The 19,524-nt window shown below is 40.6% G+C and overlaps 1 protein-coding gene across 1 annotated transcript; it reads left to right on the plus strand.

Annotated features, from left to right (window-relative positions):
• The first annotated feature begins 1,636 nt into the window (after window positions 1-1,636).
• Window positions 1,637-14,069, plus strand: LOC127639839 (platelet-activating factor acetylhydrolase IB subunit alpha2-like). The gene is made up of 6 exons (XM_052122119.1): window positions 1,637-1,984; window positions 11,340-11,420; window positions 11,564-11,653; window positions 12,146-12,262; window positions 12,760-12,882; window positions 12,984-14,069. Exons 2-6 carry the CDS (start codon window positions 11,343-11,345, stop codon window positions 13,260-13,262), a joined length of 687 nt encoding a protein of 228 aa, XP_051978079.1. The 5' UTR covers window positions 1,637-1,984; window positions 11,340-11,342; the 3' UTR covers window positions 13,263-14,069.
• Window positions 14,070-19,524: the final 5,455 nt, after the last annotated feature.

Genomic DNA, 19,524 nt, shown 5'->3' on the forward strand with positions numbered 1-19,524 from the left:
TTCCATACAACACAAGCTGTTAAATTAATGTTTTCTAAAGTGTCACAATCGCTTTTGGTAAGAAAAGATAAATATTTAAGTACTTTTTAAAACTCTAAACCATGCTTCCAATCAGCAGTTGTATACGCGTGTGACATGATCGCATTGGCATTTAAAACACACGAGAACCGACGCATGTGCGTCACAGCCGGAAGAGCAGCACTGCTTATAAGTGAGAAGGAGGAACGCTGTATAGTAGCTTGGTTGGTTTTGGATTAGATCTGTTTTTATCTGTTTCTTTACTCACAATGGTGCGTTTGTGTGCTTATCCTGGATGTCTCAACAAAGTGGAGAAGGTGAGATTACGTTGGTATGATTGGCAACGCAAATATGTCACATGAGAGACCGCTTGGTCTCCGCCTTCTCATGAGGCTTACCCGAAGCATTGGATTATAGTTAAAAAGTACTTAAATATTGATATTTTTCGCACCAAAAGTGATTGTACCGCTTTAGAACATTTGCTTAACAGCTGGAGTCGTGTCAATGACGTTTATGCTGACTGTCTTCAATTTTTGGAGCTTCAAAAGCGAAATCTCCATTCACTTGCATTTTAAGGACTTACTGAGATAAGATATTTTTCTATTTTTCTTCAAATGTGTTCTGGTGAAGAAAGAAAGTCATAAACACCTGGATATCATAAGATATCGATATGCAATGAGAGAATTTAGATTTTTGTGTGAACTTTCCCTTTATACTTCCCCGAAATGATAAATTCTCTCATTTACTCACTATCATGCCATTCCAGATGTGTATGACTTTCTTCTGCAGAACACAATTGAAGATTTTAGAAGAATATCTCCACTCTGTAGGTCCAAACAATGCAAGTGAATGGTGACTAAAACTTTGAAGCTCCAAAAGGACAAAGACAAGCTGGGTAAATAGTATATTTTAGAATGATCTGAGCTAGAGAAGAACAATTTATGATACCAGTGATGTTAGATTTGGTTGTTGTTCTTATTTTTGACAAACCGTTTTGGAGATTTCTGTTTTTCCCCATTAAGTTGATAGAAGCTGAACTTTTATGACATTTGTTTACATTGAAAAAGACTGCTAAATCTGCCTGATATTGTTCCAAAGATGGCCACCGAGTGGACTGACTTGCCTTGAAATGAACTTTGTCAGCACATGCCAAGCACTTTGCTTTAGTTTTGGGCACCATTCACTTGCATTGTATGGACCTATTCCTCTAAAAATCTGCATTTCTGTTCTGCAGAAGATAAGTCACAGCCTACACATCTGGGATGGCATCATGGTGAGTAAATGAAGAGAGAATTTTCATATTTGGGCAAACTATTCCTATAATACAAATTATTTAGGCACATACAAGCATTTTGCAAATTCATTGTTTTTGCCTTTTGATGCCTTACTTTTACATTGACGGCCACGCAATCAAAACAGACCCTAAATTAATTTAGCACAACTTTCCAGATTAAGAATTTGCAACTGCTATTTCAGTATCATACATATCACATTGTTTAGCCTAATGATGAGGCGGGACACAGTCGAATGGGAAGTGCGTGATGATGATGGCTGTAGGCGGAAGTAAGGCTTCCAGAAAGTGCGAGGGCGATTGCGCAGGGAAGTGGGGAGGAGGAGGGGGGTCGGATGCTGTCGGTTTACATAACCTAAACAATTTACTGTGATTTCTTTAAAAAGACTAAGTGTTATATACCCACACAAAAACATCAAATATTATCGCTGTGTAGGTTGAATAAGTTAAGGGTTTGTTGCTTTAGAAGGGAGATAAGTAAAAGCAAAGATTCACTGAAGGGGCGCGCGGCATAATAAGCACTCTTCTGCATCCTCCCCGGACAGACAGTCGACTGCGGTGCTGCTGTGATCATCACAGTCCGCGAACGTGATTGAGGGAGTCCTGTCCTGTCCTGCTGCTCACCAGCAGCTGATCACTGACTGCTTGCAGACGGGATTTACAAACACTGGCCAGGTTAGTGGAGGAGAGTAGGCGTGCATGTAGAGGCGGATGAGATGCTGTGAACTCCGGGAATGTCATTTCCTTTTGTTTCAGCTGTTGATTCATTGCATCTTCAGTATACCATTAGCTAGCTATACGTCACCGGGACCAGTAGCAGTCCAGGTTTACCATTAATGTTTACAGCACAACCTCTGCTATGTGTTTGCTTTATTCGTGGCTCATCATCCTCGGGGCTAAAAGCAAAACACATGCGCTCTTTGTTGGCGTTTCATTTATGTACCCTGTTTATTTCTGCTTGGTACGGGCGGAGGCGCTCTTTGCATAATCAGTATTTTGCTCGGAGTGAATGATGGTAGGCTACTATTGACAGTCATATATTTCTTGCATGCATGGTGGCTGGATGTGTGAGGAATGATGGGGAAGATGCTCCCCCTTAAGAACAATGTCCATTGACTTTTAATTTGTAACGTATTTAGACATAAATTGAGCATGAACAGGATGATGATGCCTCACCCAATATTATCACAGAAAATAAATAGAAACATTAACTAATTAAGTAGTCATAGCGCAAAATATAATATTATGAAAATGGGCCATCATACCCCATTATTGTTGCAATTATGCTGTTTAGCATACTTGAATAACTGAATATTGACAGACAAATCAAATAACAGAATCCCAGTCAAAAAGATTAATCTGAAAGGTAAACTAATTCTATGAATTAAACTATACATTAGTGTTGTCATGGTACCAAATTTTCAGTAGTCGGTACCCATACCAGTGAAATTTCATGGTACTTGATATCAATACCACAGCAAAAATATGATAATGTGCTATTGATCACCAGTTTTCGTTTGTTTATTTTTTATTATAATTTAATAATTTTTTGAATAATAATTGTTATTTTCTAGAACTCCATGTTTTAATGTTTAATTTAATTTCATCCTCAAAATGGTGTCTAATCAATTAATTCTTACAACTTTTAAAAAGTGAAACTTTTCAACATGTCATTGCATATGTTTTTGAACAAACTTTTATTTAATATCAGTCTTGCTTGTGATATATTGCTTAATTATTATTATTATTACTACTACTAATATATTTTACTATATAGTTGTAATATATTTCTGTTCCACTTTCTTAAATTTCAGGCATCCAGCTTTTATTATGAAACATACTTTTATTATGACTTGTGGGATTTTTTGCTGGAAGCTTCACTTTTCCGGATAAACTGTTAGCAACACAGCCCAGTGTGATGAAATCTTATCTCTTTACATTTGCCTTTGTGTCAGACAAATTAAATGTTTGGAGGGTTTGTATTTTTAGATTACTGGTTTTTATCATAATTTTGAAATTTGTATTACGGTGAAGCACTTTTGCCAACTCTGATGTTTTAAATGCTATATAAATAAAGTTTAGTTTAAATTAAAGCGCAAATGCTGTGATTGAATTATAGAAATATAGTCAACTTGTAATATGCACTTTACAGTGGATTGGTGCCCTGCTCTGCCATCTGATATAACCTCAATGATTCTCATGTCTTTGGAGTTTCCAGTGTACGAGCGGTAGGATTTATATAGGACACAGCTCATCCACACTAGTTTGCAGCCTTCAGTGGTTTAATAAATCACACTAGGACATGTAACGATTTTAATTTGATTCGTTGTCCATTTCAATATAAAAGGAGAGCACTTGATTTAAATAAGCCTGTGAGCATTTGAAAGCTGTTGTGTGTCAGTCATTCTGTGCGCTGGACTGGTACTGGGTAGATTCGGTGATCTGCACTACCAGTACTGTAGAAAGACTGGTATCGTTACTTCTTTTTAAAAGATTAGTATTGATTTGGTACCAAAAAACTGATATTTTTAACAACACCACCATACAGGCGTATGAATATATACATATATAGATGCCCATGTTTTTAATTGAAGGGATATCATAATAGCAATACTTTGAATTCAGATTGAATTTCACTCAGTTAGGTTATATTGAACAGTGAAGATGTTTGAATGGCATGGGATTGTTTAACAACAAGACCAAACATTTTAATAATTAATACATTTAAATAATAATAATACCAGCAACAACATGGCTCTGATTCTGTGGGGAGTATCTTAGCCCAATGGTCTTTTTATCATAAAAGAAAAAAGATATTTGGTGGAATAACCCTGATTTTCAATCACAGATTTCATGCGTCTTGGCATGTTTTTTTTTTTTTTACCAGTCTTTCACATTGCTGTTGGGTGACTTCATGCCACTACTGGTTAGGGTTGCAACTAATGATTATTCTTATAATCGACTAATCTAACGATTATTAGAACGATTATTCAACTATTCTGATGATTATTGCAATGATTAATCATTAGCTCTTAACCGGCTATTCAGCTTGTGTCTGACTTAAAGGTTGAATTAAACGTGCTTAATAACAATAAAGAGGACAAAATCATCTTTAAAAATGCATCTAAATGACAATCATTGTATTAAAGGGGAAAACTACTTGGATTTTTATTGTTTAATTAATTAAAAATTTCATTGCAAACAATCCTAATGTTATAAGTGTTTTTGTCTTGTTTTCCATTTAACATTGTCTAAAAATCCTTTAAACAAGATACATTTACTTGAGAAGCAACATTTAAGATATTTAGACTTGCTTTAATAGGATGTATCTTAAATATAAGTGTATTTATTCACTTGTGCATACTTCTGCCAATGCAGTAAAGAAAACATATTCTCATATTCAATATATCTGCTCTAAAAGCCAGTCTTTTAGAGCAAATTCTCAAGTAAATGTATCTTGTTTTAAAGATTTTATGAAAATTTTAAATATTAAAATGTATTAAATATTATATTCGTTTTCATCTGCTCTATAGCTGCTAAAGTAAATGTATATAAGGAGTTTTAGATATTTATATTGGAAAACAAACCAAAAAAGACAAATAAAAAAGAAATTGTATTGCATTGTATAATGGGCTAAGACTACACCCTCTCACCTTTTTGTTCACTTGATTTCGATGCATCTTTAACTCACAAAAAACAATCACTTTCTTCTTTATAGAGCTATGTATCACCAATTTTCTTCACCATAAAATACACACCATGACACTCATTGTAATTCACTATGTCACGAGCAATCACTATAAACAAAATCTAGCTGCAGCAAGCGTGCGCCAGTGATGGCTCACCGTGCGTGACCGTATCAGCCGGGAGAAGTTTGAAACTCTCTCGCGCTGTTTTTCACGTGAATCATATAAGTGGTTCTGACCTCACAGACAAATGCCAGTTTCGGAGTTTGTGCTTTGTGGCAGCGGGGGCGTGGTCAAGCGCCCGTCCGGGAGAGAAAAGTGGTAAGGGCGCTCACACCTGAGCTAAATTATGTCTAACACCTGTGTCTAATTGCAGTAGCGTGAGGAGAGCGGCATAAAAAGCAGCAGCAACAGAGCCTCGAGAGAGAGAACCCAACGCTAACACAAAAGAAGAGATCCATAGTGTATAGTGACTGGTACATAATAATTAAAATTAAAAAGAATCTTACCTTTGAAGCTGACGCTGTTTCCGTGCCTTCCTTAGTGGAAAAGCTTCACACTGGTGCCGAAACCCGGGAAATTGGAACATTTTCTGCAAGTTATGGAACAGAGTCGCCCCATAGAGTCCTCCCAGCTGGCGGAAGTCCTCCAGTCCCTCGCTACACTCCATCAGAGCCACCAACAGTCCCTGCTTGAGCTCCGGCAAGACCAGGATCGACGGTTCTTCGAGATCATGCGGGCTCAAGCAGAGGACCGGCTCGCCATCCGGAGCCTCCTCAGCCAGGAGGCCGCTCCAGCCACAGCCGCGACCCCGGACACCCGAGCCACATTGCCCCCACCCGCGTTACAGAAGATGGGGCCAGCAGATGATCCAGAGGCTTCATCGATTTGTTCGAACGTACAGCGGAAATTTGGGGGTGGCCCCAAGACCAGTGGGCAGCCCGTCTAGTCCCTCTCTTGTCTGGGGAAGCACAACTCGCAGCGCAACAACTGCCGGCAACAAGCCTCCTGGCCTATGCAGACCTGAGGAGAGCCATCCTGCAACGGGTTGGTCAGAGCCCGGAAGAAAATCACCAGCTCTTCCGGGCTATGAAACTGGATAAGACCGACCGCCCGTTCGCGTTCGCCCAGCGGCTCCGTGATGCCTGTCGGAGGTGGCTACTTGCGGGGGACCGCGACGTCGAGGGACTGGTCGATCAGGTGGTACTGGAGCAGTTTGTTCAGTGTTTGCCCAAGAGAACGGTGGAGTGGGTCCAGTGCCACCGCCCGGCGTCGCTGGAGGAAGCCGTACAACTCGCGGAGGACCACATGGCGGCGATTCCAAGGGCTGATGAGCCCTCTCTCTCTCTCTTCCCTTCCCCTGTGTCTACCCCTGTTTTTTTCCCCTCCCCTCTTCCCTCTCGCTCTGCTCTCTCCCCAGGGTCCGTTACTGTCCCGCGCAGGCGTGGAGGGTTCGTGAGACCAACTTCCCGGACGTGGGAGAACCCGCCTACCCCTTCCCCGTCCTTCAGCCGCTCTCCTCCTCAGGTGGGGGCTCCCGCCAGCACGGGTGCGGCCGTGGCGCCTGGGCCGGTCTGCTGGAGGTGCGGAGACCTGGACCACTTCCGGGATCAGTGTCCGCTGATGGAAGTAGGGACTGTGGTGCGGGTCTCCGATGTCCCGCAGGCTGCCCCCGATCGGGCTGGAGCATACCGTATTCCGGTAAGGATCCAGGGGGGTACATACAAAGCTTTGTTGGATACCGGCTGTAACCAGACCACCATCCACCAACGCTTGGTTCAACCCGGGGCTTTGGGCTCGGCTAAACGGGTGAGGGTGAGGTGTGTGCATGGGGATATTCACAAGTATCCCATGGTGACTTTGGCGATCAAATTCCAGGGAGAAAAACATAGTGTGGAGGCAGCGGTTAGTTCCCGCCTCACCCATCCGCTAATTTTGGGTACTGATTGGCCAAATTTTAGAAATTTATTGGAGGGAGTTTGTGCGGATGGGTCCTCCTTGAAAGTCAAGAGATGTGTGATGTGTGATGCTTTGGTGGGAGAGGCGGAGCCGGGGCCGTCCTCGGCTGCTCCGAATGACGAGGGACGGGGCGAGGTTGTCGCCCCCCCCTCAGGGAATTCCCGGAGGGGGACTTCCCCTTGGAGCAGTCGCGGGATGAAACCCTTAAGCACGCTTTTGACCAAGTGAGAGTAATCGATGGTCAACAACTCCAGCCGGGTGTGGCCGTTTCATATCCATATTTCTCGCTTATTAAAGATCGGTTGTACAGAGTGACGCAGGACGCTCAAACAAAGGAGGAGGCGACACAATTGTTGATTCCACGGAGCCGCCAGGAAATGATTTTCCAGGCGGCTCACTATAATCCCATGGCCGGTCACCTAGGGGAACGAAAAACACTTCTCCGTCTAATAGCCCGTTTCTACTGGCCGGACATTGGCGGTGACGTCCGCAGGTGGTGTGCGGCATGCCGTGAATGTCAGCTGGTAAACCCACCGGCCACCCCAAAAGCGCCATTGCGCCCTCTACCATTGATCGAGGTCCCCTTTGAAAGAATTGGGATGGACCTTGTTGGGCCATTAGAACGGACAGCACGCGGGCATCGCTTCGTGTTAGTCCTAATGGATTACGTGACGCGATACCCGGAAGCAGTGCCTCTGAGCAACATCTCCGCACGTAGTGTTGCAGGGGCACTCTTCAAGATAATCTCCCGGGTGGGGATTCCGAAAGAAATCCTCACCGATCAAGGCACGACTTTTATGTCACGAACACTCCGCGAACTTTACGAGCTCTTGGGCATTAAATTGATTCGCACTAGCGTTTACCATCCGCAGACTGATGGCCTAGTGGAACGGTTTAATAAAACGCTCAAGAACATGATTCAGTAAATTGCATTACCGATGACGCTTAGAAATTGGGATAAGTGGCTGGACCCCCTGTTATTTGCAGTACGAGAGGTCCCACAAGCCTCCACAGGGTTTTCCCGTTTGAGCTGCTGTACGGGCGACGCCCACGCGGGTCCTCGACGTCATCCGCGAGCTTGGGAGGAGGGACCTTCTAATAGCAAAAATGAAATTCAGTACGTTCTTGATCTTAGAGCAAAACTCCACACACTGGGGCGACTAACACAGGAGAATTTGCTCCTGGCTCAAGAACGCCAACGCCGGCTGTATGACAGGGGTGCTCGGCTATGGGAATTTGCACCGGGAGATAAGGTACTTGTATTGCTCCCAACATCGAGCTCTAAATTACTCGCCAAGTGGCAAGGACCCTTTGAGGTCACACGACGAGTTGGGGATCTCGATTATGAGGTTAAACGTACCGACAGAGGGGGCGCGCGTCAAATATATCACCTCAACCTCCTGAAATTGTGGAGAGAAGAGGCGGCCTCTGTGACGTTGGCCATGGTAGTTCCGGAGAGGGCGGAGCTCGGACCGGAGGTAAACAAAGCTCGCAATCTCAACACCCCGGTTACTTGTGGAGACCACCTCTCACCGCGTCAACTCACAGAGGTTTCCGATTTACAAATGGAATTTGCAGACGTGTTTTCTCATCTACCGGGCCATACAAACGTCATACAGCACCACATCGAGACCGAACCAGGCATGGTGGTACGTAGCCGTCCCTATCGTTTACCCGAACACAAAAAGAAAATAGTTCGGGAGGAATTAGATGCGATGCTTGATATGGGCGTAATAGAGGAATCCCACAGTGATTGGTCCAGCCTGGTTGTTCTTGTTCCGAAGAGCGACGGGTCTGTTCGATTCTGTGTGGATTACAGAAAAGTCAACGTGGTGTCTAAATTTGACGCGTACCCAATGCCCCGTGTTGATGAACTGCTCGATCGGTTAGGTACGGCTCGGTTTTATTCGACCTTGGATTTAACAAAGGGTTATTGGCAGATCCCTTGACACCAATGTCCCATGAGAAAACAGCCTTCACGACGCCGTTTGGATTACACCAATTTGTGACGCTTCCTTTCGGTTTGTTTGGGGCTCCGGCAACATTTCAGCGACTCATGGATCGGATCCTCAGACCTCACACCGCGTATGCCGCTGCCTATTTAGATGATATTATCATTTATAGCAATGATTGGCAGTGGCACATGCAACATCTGAGGGCCGTCCTGAGATCGCTGCGGCGGGCGGGGCTCACAGCAAACCCTAAGAAGTGCGCGATTGGGCGTGTGGAGGTACGGTATCTGGGGTTCCACTTGGGTCATGGCCAGGTGCGTCCCCAAATTGATAAGACCGCGGCGATTGCGACTTGCCCTAGACCCAAGACCAAAAAGGGGGTGAGGGAAGTTTTGCTCAAGCAAACAGCAGGTATGGCTCCGCTTCATTTCACGATGACACTGCTTCTGTATTTACGTATTTTGCATTTTTGTATTATAATACTCTGCGATCTACATCACCTGTTTGGAAAGTTTGGAGTGTATCTGGACTGTGAGCTGTTCTTTCTTCCTCTCCTAAATCAATTGCGAGCTGAAGTGCTGCTCTCTCACATCATCATTAGCATTTCAAAATATCTCATGTATTGTTAAATTAAATCACTAATTATTAAAACCCTACACCTGGTCAAGCAGCTCTGCTTTGTTTGATGGCTTGTGGCCATCCATCTTACTCTTGATCACATTCCAGAGGTTTTCAATGGGATTCAGGTCTGGAGATTGGACTGGCCACGACAGGGTCTTGATCAGGTGATCCTCCATACACACCTTGATTGACCTGTCTGTGTGGCATGAAGCATTGTTCTGCTGGAAAAAAAACCCATCCTTAGAGTTGGGGAACATTGTCAAAGCAGAAGGAAGCAAGTTTCCTTCCAGGATAACCTTGTACATGGCTTGATTCATTCGTCCTTCACAAAGAAGAATCTGCCCGATTCCAGTCTTGCTGAAGCACCCCCAGATCATCACCAATCCTTCACCAAATTTCATAGTGGGTGCGAGACACCGTGGCTTGTAGGTCTCTCCAGGTCTCCGTCTAACCATTAGAAAACCAGGTGGAGGATCAGTGATGATCTGGGGGTGCTCCAGAAAGGATGGAATCAGGCAGATTTGTCTTTGTGAAGTACGAATGAATCAAGCCACGTAAAGGTTATCCTGGAAGAAAACTGGCTTCCTTCTGCTCTGACAACGTTCCCCAACTCTGAGAATTGGTTTGTCCAGCAGGACAGTGCTCCATTCCACACAGCCAGGTGAATCAAGGTGTGGATGGAGGATCACCTGATCAAACCCTGTCATGGCCAACCCAATCTCCAGACCAGAACCCCATTGAAAACCCCTGGAACGTGATCAAGAGGCGGATCGATGGCCACAAGCCATCAAACCTGAGTTGCTTGAATTTTTGTGCCAGGAGTGGCATAAAGTCACCCAACAGCAATATTAGAGACTGGTAGAGAGCATGCCAAGACACATGAAAGCTGTGATTGAAAATCAGGGTTATTCCACCAAATATTGATTTCTAAACTCTCCCCAAGTTAAAACTTTAGTATTGTTTTGTTTAAAAATGAATATGAACTTGTTTTATTTGCATTTCTCGAGGTTTGAAAACACTACATCTTTTCTGATATTTTGACCAGTTGTCATTTTCTACAAATAAATGCTCTATATGACAATATTTTTATTTGCAATTTGGGAGAAATGAGGTCTCTTCATTTTTTGCAGAGCTGTATACTGTATATTACACCACAAATGTAAATACATTACTGTGTTCACAAATCGCCCATAACAAAAACTCTTAAAATTCAACATAATAAAATGTCACAGATCAATATTTTCAAATGACACATATTAGGTCAATTAACCTCAAATGATGGAATAAATCTCACAAATGTTGATGATGCCCTACTAAGAAGACTCATGCAACATGATCACACTGGAGGTCGGCATGTTGGTTCCGATACTTAAGCCACCCTAGGTTTGGCCACATTATGCCGACTCACTGACAAGCACATATCAGATTTGTGTGCATCGGCTCCTGCGTATTTACCTTCCCCTGTGGTGCAACCGGACCACGCCAGCAGCATGGAAGACCCGGGTTCAGAATAGTTATGTACACAGATAGTCGACATTCAGTTAACCATTCAATGCTCCACTATTCGAATACCAAAATCACTATTTGGTTATTCAGCCTGTGCAATAGAGGTCTTCAACCTGACCCGAACTCGACAAGGTCCAACGAACCAGGTTTTTCAAGTGTTTGGCGAGTTAGGGGCTGCTCAAACATGCTTTAGTTTGAGTTCAATCTGGTAAACAAATTCTATTGTTTTCCATTATTTCTGAGATATTATTTGGTCATTACAAGTGTTGTGTTTTGTAACACAGGCTGCATGTGATTGTGTTGTAGAGAATGAGTGGTGAGGAGAACCCTGCTGCTGAACCTGCACCTGTGATAGACGTGCAGGGAGACGGGCGCTGGATGTCACAGGTTTGTGTGTGCATGTAACAATAGCTTCATTACGGAAGTCAGTATAATCTTGTACTTGTAGCACCTTAGTGATTTTCCTCTTCTATAGCACCTCGCTCAGAGTGTTTATTGTAACACGTCGGATATGTCCTATATTGTTGCAGCATAACCGATTTGTGCAGGAGTGCAAAGATGCAGAGCCTGATGTTCTGTTTGTGGGGGACTCCATGGTGCAGCTTATGCAGCAGTACGAGGTGACTATTATTTTGCTAATGCTTACTTATGCTTTTATTGTTAAAGGAATAGTTCACCCAAAACTGATTGTATTGCTTCAGAAGACATAGATTAAACCACTCGAGTTGTATGGATTACCTTTATGCTGACTTTGGCTTTTTTGGAGCTGGAAAGTTTTGGACCCAATTAACTTGCATTGTATGGATATAAACACATCATACAGCAATATCTTTGTGTTCCACAGAAGAAAGAAAATTTTATGAGTTTGAGAAAGGGTGAGAGTGAGTAAATTAAGAGAGAATTTTAAATTTTGGGGTGAACTGTCCTTTTAACTTCGGACCTACTCTGTAATATAGCTGCAATAGTTGGTAGCTAACTACATTTTTAGTGTCAAAAAGCAGTGTTAGTATTGCTATTTCTTCCATTTGGTACTGGATGAGTTTTATGTAGATTGATAATAATCAACATTATGTGGGTTTTCATCTAAATGTAAATACTTGTTTTGTAATCAGGTGTGGAAAGAACTGTTTTCACCTCTTCATGCTCTGAATTTTGGGATTAATGGAGACACAACCTCCAATGTGCTGTGGAGGCTGCAGAATGGAGAACTGGAGAACATCAGTCCCAGGGTAAGAAATAGAGACTGGGAGTGATAGAAGTTACTAAGGAGAAAGTTTTTTTTAATTTATTTTAATTTTTCAGAGAGAGAGAGATATAAAGAGAGAATGTTTTTTTTTTTACATAATGGCTTAGTAAATTTAACAAATATGTGTGCAGGAAGACGATTTAGCCTAAGTAGACTACTTTTGAACTCTGTCCCATGATCAAGAAACAAAAACAATTTACATAGCACATTGCAGCAAAATATGTAGCTATAGAAGTTGGTAATAGCTACACTGCTCTAAAACCAGCTCAGACTAGTTGTAGAGGATCAGTTCCACTACTTTCCCCTAATCATTTATTCTAGGTTTTTTTTGTGTGCACGTTTTTATGTCCATGACTGTTTTGGCATATAAAAGGTATTATTGTTTTCTTGGTTTGTTGTTTGACTGTATAACATCATGAATACAAAAATAAAGTGAAATGTGTGTTCAGAAGTTGTAGTAGCATTATAATTTTTTCTCAGGTGGTGGTTTTATGGGTAGGGACCAGTAATCATGAGAACACGGCAGAACAGGTTGCAGGAGGAATATTGGCCATTATACAGCTAGTTCTATCTCGCCTCCCTAATTCCAAAATTATTGTTTTGGTAAGTTATGTAAATCACTTTGTCTCATGTCATCACATTTGGTATTACATTACATTTATTTATTTTCTTAAACCTAATTATTCAGAATTCTTGTCATTTAGGGCCTATTGCCAAGGGGAGAGTTCCCTAACCCCTTAAGAGAGAAAAATGCATCGGTGAACAATTTACTTCGTGCATTTCTTCCTCGACTCGTCCCAGTACAGTTTCTCGATGTAGGAGGTGGTTTTGTCCACTCAGATGGAACTATTTCCTCACGAGACATGTTCGACTATCTACATCTGACCGCTGGTGCATACAGGACCATATCAACAACTCTCCATGAGCTGCTGCTTCAACTACTGGAGGAAACGCCTCAGGACAGGCGGGCCTCACTGGTCTAAGTTGGGGGGGCACTTCATTGGTCAATCACTGGAAAGGCAGGGTTAAGAAGTGTTGAATATGCAGCATGTATTTGACATACTTTATTTAGAAAAAACAGTAAATTAGAAAGTGACAGTTTGATTTGCAGCAAAACAAAAAGCGGATATATGGCCAGTTTTTCATGACCAATATTAAGTGTTTATATGTATCTAAAATGCATAATTAAAAATAGTACGAGAATGAAGAATAAGTGGCAAATATTTGTGACTAAAAGAGAGAAAAACAAATAGGTTTCTTAGGACATGTATCTTTGCGTGGGACCAGAATATCTTCTAAATCTCACCATCACTGTCTAAACAACCATTAATGTAGCACTCACTCTGCCAGCTTCTCTGTGCCTTCATACACTCAGTCAGTCACACTCACAGTGGTTTTATGGTGACCGCAACTTAACACAAGCGGAATCATGCCATTGAAAGTCTCTCTGTCTTGATCCCATTTATACTGTAGTTCTTTCTTGGTATACACAGCAGATGCGTGTGAAACCCTCTGTTCTGCAATATATTTCTCTTGCCATTTCATGTTCTCGGTAACAAAAATAGTAACATAAAACACAGAGTGGACTGGAGATTGCAAACCATGTCATACCATGTGTGTGTGTGTGTGTGTTTGATTGAAAATCTCATATTAAGCATCTAATGCACAACCATAAAGTGTTAATATTTATCCCACCTGCTCTGCATCCATGTTATTGTGTACAGTATTTCTCCATGTGCTCTATAAACTAACTATTATGTGAAGTATGTTTGAGTGTGAGAATGAGCAAGACTTGAGTTTGTGTGTGTATATATATATATATATATATATATATATATATATATATATATATATATATATATATATATATATATATATATATATATATATATATATATATACACACACACACACACACACACACACACACACACACACAGGTGGCCAAAAGTTTGGAATAATGTGCAGATTTTGCTCTTATGGAAAGAAATTGGTACTTCGATTCACCAAAGTGGCATTCATCTGATCACAATGTATAGTCAGGACATTAATAATGTGAAGAATTACAATTGTATTTTTTTTTTAAACTACTTCAAAGAATTCTCATCAAAAAATCCCCCAAAAAACAGCTTGGCAGCTGTCAGTTTGTCCAGTTACTCAGGTGACATTTCACCCCACGCATCCTGTAGCACTTGCCATACATTTGGATGTCTTGTTGGGCACTTCTCACGCACCTCACAGTCTTGCTTATCCCACAAAAGCTCAATTAATGAAAGGTTAAGATCCATAACACTCTTTTCCAATTATTTGTTGTCCTATGTCTGTGTTTCTTTGCCCAACCTATCATTTTTATTTTTGTTTTTCCTGTTTCAAAAGTGGCTTTTTCTTTGCAATTCTTCCCATAAGAATTTCCCATCTTTACAGTTGTACTTGAAACTTGTGTTGAGCGGTATTCAATGAAGCTGTCAGCTGAGGACATGTGAGGCATCTATTCCTCAAACTAGAGACTCTGATGTACGTATCCTCTTGTTTAGTTGTACATCTGGCCTTCCACATCTCTTTCTGTCTTTGTTAGAGCCAGTTGTCCTTTGTTTTTGAAGACTGTAGTGTACACCTTTGTATGAAATCTTTTGCAATGCAATTTCAAGCATTGTAGGCTTCATTCCTCAAAACAACGAATGACTGACGAGTTTCTAGAGAAAGCTGTTTCTTTTTTTGCCATTTTTGACCTAATATTGACCTTAAGACTTGCCAGTCTATTGCATACTGTGGCAACTCAAAAACAAACACAAAGACAATGTTAAGCTTAATTTAACAAACCAAATAGCTTTCAGCTGTGTTTGATATAATGGCAAGTGATTTTCTAGTTCCAAATTAGCAATTTAGCATGATTACTCAAGGATAAGGTGTTGGAGTGATGTCTGCTGGACATTGTCTAGAATTGATCAAAAATGAAAATGTTCAAATAGTGATGGTGCTGTTTTTTTACATCAACAATGTCCTGATCATACTTTGATCAGTGTGTGTGTGTGTATCTGTTATTATTAATGTACTCTGTGCAAGTGCTTATAATAGCTGGTGCTAGTGTATGTGAAGGTTTTTGTGTTTGAGTGTAAGAGAGCAACCATCTATAACTATTTGTATGGCCTGCAAAGCGTGCACTACTACTACGGCAAAAACTGCCCACATGCTTCAGATCCAAGCATTTCAATAAATAAGCAGGGGTCTAACTTCCTTTGTGTGGACTTTCTTTCACCTGATGTCAACATTGGACACTTAGGGAATGGTCTATGGTGTGATGAACTGTAAAATTAGTAGCTAACTTTGGGTGACAACCATTTTGATTTGTTGTAAATCAGGATGAAGTTTCACCTTACAATATTTGTACACTATTCATCCATTATGGCAGAAAATGCCCTCAAATGAATCGTTAAATTATTCCAAACTAACAAGCTTCATGATAATTCATACCTCATCATGACACTTCTGCTCAGTGTAGGATGGAAGGAGTTCATGTAGGAGGAGCTAATGCACACCATGAGAGTTGTTGTAGATGTAGACTGAAGGTCTAACAAACACAGTAAACTCATGTAACCGCTAGAGGGACACATAACATACCAACTTGTGAAAATGTACTTCTGCCGAAACTCTATCAGTACTAATTTCATACTAATAACTACTACGGCTTTTTTAGTGCCATGGGGAAATAAATTAATTTTAAAATGTATAAATTAATTTTAATTTACGAGATGTAATATTTCTAGAATAAAATAAAAATTTCGATAATAAAGTAAAGAATAAAGTAGTTCTGCCTATGTCCGTCATTTTAATCCTTTTCTTTGTGCATCTGTTCAGGTCCCAGCCAAAGAAACAAAACTTTAGGCTACATGAGAGCTCCTTATGATGCACATCGCATTTCATGTTAGTTACATAAATTTTTTGACTCACTTTCATTAATATCTGTAATATCTAAATTGAGAATTAATAGCCTACATTTGAAACCCTGTCTTACGGAAGTCATCATTATTCCGTAATTAAATTATGAGCCTTGACAAGCTTCAAACTTCCATGTTTGTCAGTATTTCCACATTATTTTCATGTTGAGAAGAGAAACTCTGGACATATTTGCGCAAGTGATCAGCACCCTTGGACTGGACACCTCCTGTAACGAAGCACTTAAGTTCTACTTTATAACTAGGGATCTACGTGCTGGTTTGGGAGACAGACGTTACTCCATCTTAAAATAACGAGCATCAATTGAAAAGATTGTAAGCGCTTAAGCTGATTAACACTTTATTGATTCACAAAATTGACAAAGAAAAGTAAAACATATATTCAGCATCATCATTTAACCCCCACAATGACCCTTCCCCCTCCCAATCCCCTACCCCTCCCTGTCCATCAACAAACATCCCTGTGGTCACACATGAGTATACACACACACACACACAATAAATAATTATATATATATATATATATATATATATATATATATATATATATATATATATATATATATATATATATATATATATTATTATTATTATTATTATTATTATTATTATTATAAACATTTAAAACTATAATTCTCTCACTGCCTCTCCCCAAGAGCCCTCCAAGAAGGCCAAATGTTTGCCCCATTTCCTATCAAATAAATCTAAGTTTCCCAGTCTTCTACATGACATGTCCTTGAATGCTGCCACCCTCCCCATTTCTGAGCACCACTCTTGAAATGGGGTCACTCCACGCTCTTGACTTCAATCCCCTTCGAACAACCAGTCTGCTGATCAAAACACTGGATAGGACCCAATTTTGTATGTGTTTATCCCCTATATTAATGACTGCCCCATTGCCTAAAATACAGAGTCTGGGACTAAATGAAATTTGAGTGCCCAAGCGTCAAACATAAAACTCTGAACCCTCAACCAAAATTCTTGGGTCTTAACTTACCAATAAAAAACATGGGCTGTGTCCCATCTTCAGATTGACATTGCCAGTAGGTGGGTGTTTCTTTCAGGCCAAGCCTATACAATGTGGAGTGGGTCCAATAGAATCAATGTAAAATCTTAAATTACATAAGACTCACCCTTGCATCTCTAGACTTTACATGTTTTAGAATCCTAGCCCACTCTCCCTCCTCCAATACCAAGTTTTAATATTGCTCCCATAATCTCTTGAGAGAAGTTAAAGTTCCATCCCCCAGACTCTGAATTAACAGGGAGTAATACACTGATGCCTCATGACCTTTTCCAAAAGCAGAAATCACCACTTCCACAGTATCTGCCACTTTAGGGGTGTGTATGCTACTCCCAAAAATAGCACAGACCAGGTGGCGCAGCATTAAATACCTAAAGAACTGAAATCTAGGAATCTCAAAATGTTGAACCATATTTTCAAAAGATATCACCACTCCACTCTAATATAGGTCACGAGCATATTAACCTCCCTCTTTATCCACTCTGTCAAGCAGAAAGGGGACTTATTAATAATTTTGAGTTCAGCCATATGCTTGAACCTACATTTAAATAAAAGTCTGAATTAAACACTCTGGACAATTTTGTCCATATCGAGTGCAAATGCGAGGTAACGGGGTGTAACATAACTTAGTTTGAATTAGTTTGATAGAAAGGCTTTGCAATGGCAAAATAGGGGCAAGTACTTCCTGTTCAGTACAAAATCAGGGAGAGGATCTCTCAGGTGGAAGCGACCAATGAGCCAATTTTGTTAATAAAACAAAATCTTGGGTAGGCTTAGCCCACCTTTGTCAATCATCCTATGTAAATAACTGAAGTGTAATCTGGGACATTTACCATTCCAAATGTAGGACTTTGCTATGCTATCAAATAGTTTGAAATAAGAGTGGGGGGACATCTACAGGGAGAGATTGTAGCAGGTAGTCGAATTATGAAATACAATTCATTTTAATATCATTAACCTTCCCAATCATAGATAAACGTAATGAAGCCCACCTGCCACATCGCTCGAAAAACTTTTATTAAAGGGTCAAAACGGACTCTAACTAAATCACACAAATTTGCTGGGAATAAAATACCCAAATACCTAATGCCCTGTTTGGGCCACTGCCGTTATCGAGCAGTACGCTGTGACAGCCAAAGCTTCAGATTTAGACCAATTAACTCTGAATCCTGAGAATTTAGAAAAGGAATGAATAATTCTGTGGAGGCAAGGCATGGATCTAGTGGGGTCAGTGACAAATAATAAAATATCATCTTCGTAAAGCAAAAGCTTCTGCGCCACTCGTCCCGCCATCACCCGTGGAAAATCATCCTAATTTCTGATGCTAATGGTTCCAGGGCAAGACAGAACAATATTGGGGAAAGAGGGCAACCCAGCCGGATGCCCCTATCCAGAGTAAAATAATCCGAATTTAATCCATTAGTTTGTTCCACCACTACCGGGTGCCTACAAAGTAACTTAATCCATCCAATAAAAGTATTCCCGAACTAGCTAATCAATAACTATTGAATTAAGTCATGCCTCCTGATGAACTACTTTTAATTATCTACTAATTCAGCTTCAGGAGAAATAACTATTGAGTAACTACTAATGAACAGTCAATTAATTACAATTACAATAATATCATAACAATTAGCCATTACAATATTCAGGTTACTCAATAGTTATTTGTCCTGAAGCTGAATTAGTAGATAATTAAAAGTAGTTCATCAGGAGGCATGACTGATTTCAATAGTTATTGATTAGCTAATTGTTACTTAACACAACTATAAAATGCTATTACATACTGATTAGTTAACACATCTTCCTTAGTAGTTAATAGTAGTGACTTAAGTGTTAATGAAGAATTACCTATTAGTTCTGCAGTAATTCCTTATTAGTTATGCATTAAGTAAGATACAGTATTCTAAAGTGTTACCACAATATTCTCTTACACTTGCTTGGATCTTTATCCTTTTTAAGATTCAGACTGATCCTGACTTGCATCATTGTTGGTGGAGACTTTCCATTCTTTAATGATCCTGTATAAACTTCTAGCAAAAGTGGAGCCAGTTCTGTAGCACAAGATCTAAAAACTCAGTGGCAAAGCCATCAAGCCCCGGAGCTGTAGGCAAGGCTATAATTACTTGCCAAGCTCCTCCAAGGTTATCTCAAAATTAAGACAAAAATGTTTTTTCTCAGTCATCAATTTAGGAAGATTTAATGGTACCACAAAGTTTCTAATATCCTCATCAGCAGACAAAGATGTGGAACTATAGAGATCAAGAT

This window comes from Xyrauchen texanus, chromosome 4 (genome assembly GCF_025860055.1).
Source record: "Xyrauchen texanus isolate HMW12.3.18 chromosome 4, RBS_HiC_50CHRs, whole genome shotgun sequence".
NCBI lineage: Eukaryota > Metazoa > Chordata > Actinopteri > Cypriniformes > Catostomidae > Xyrauchen > Xyrauchen texanus.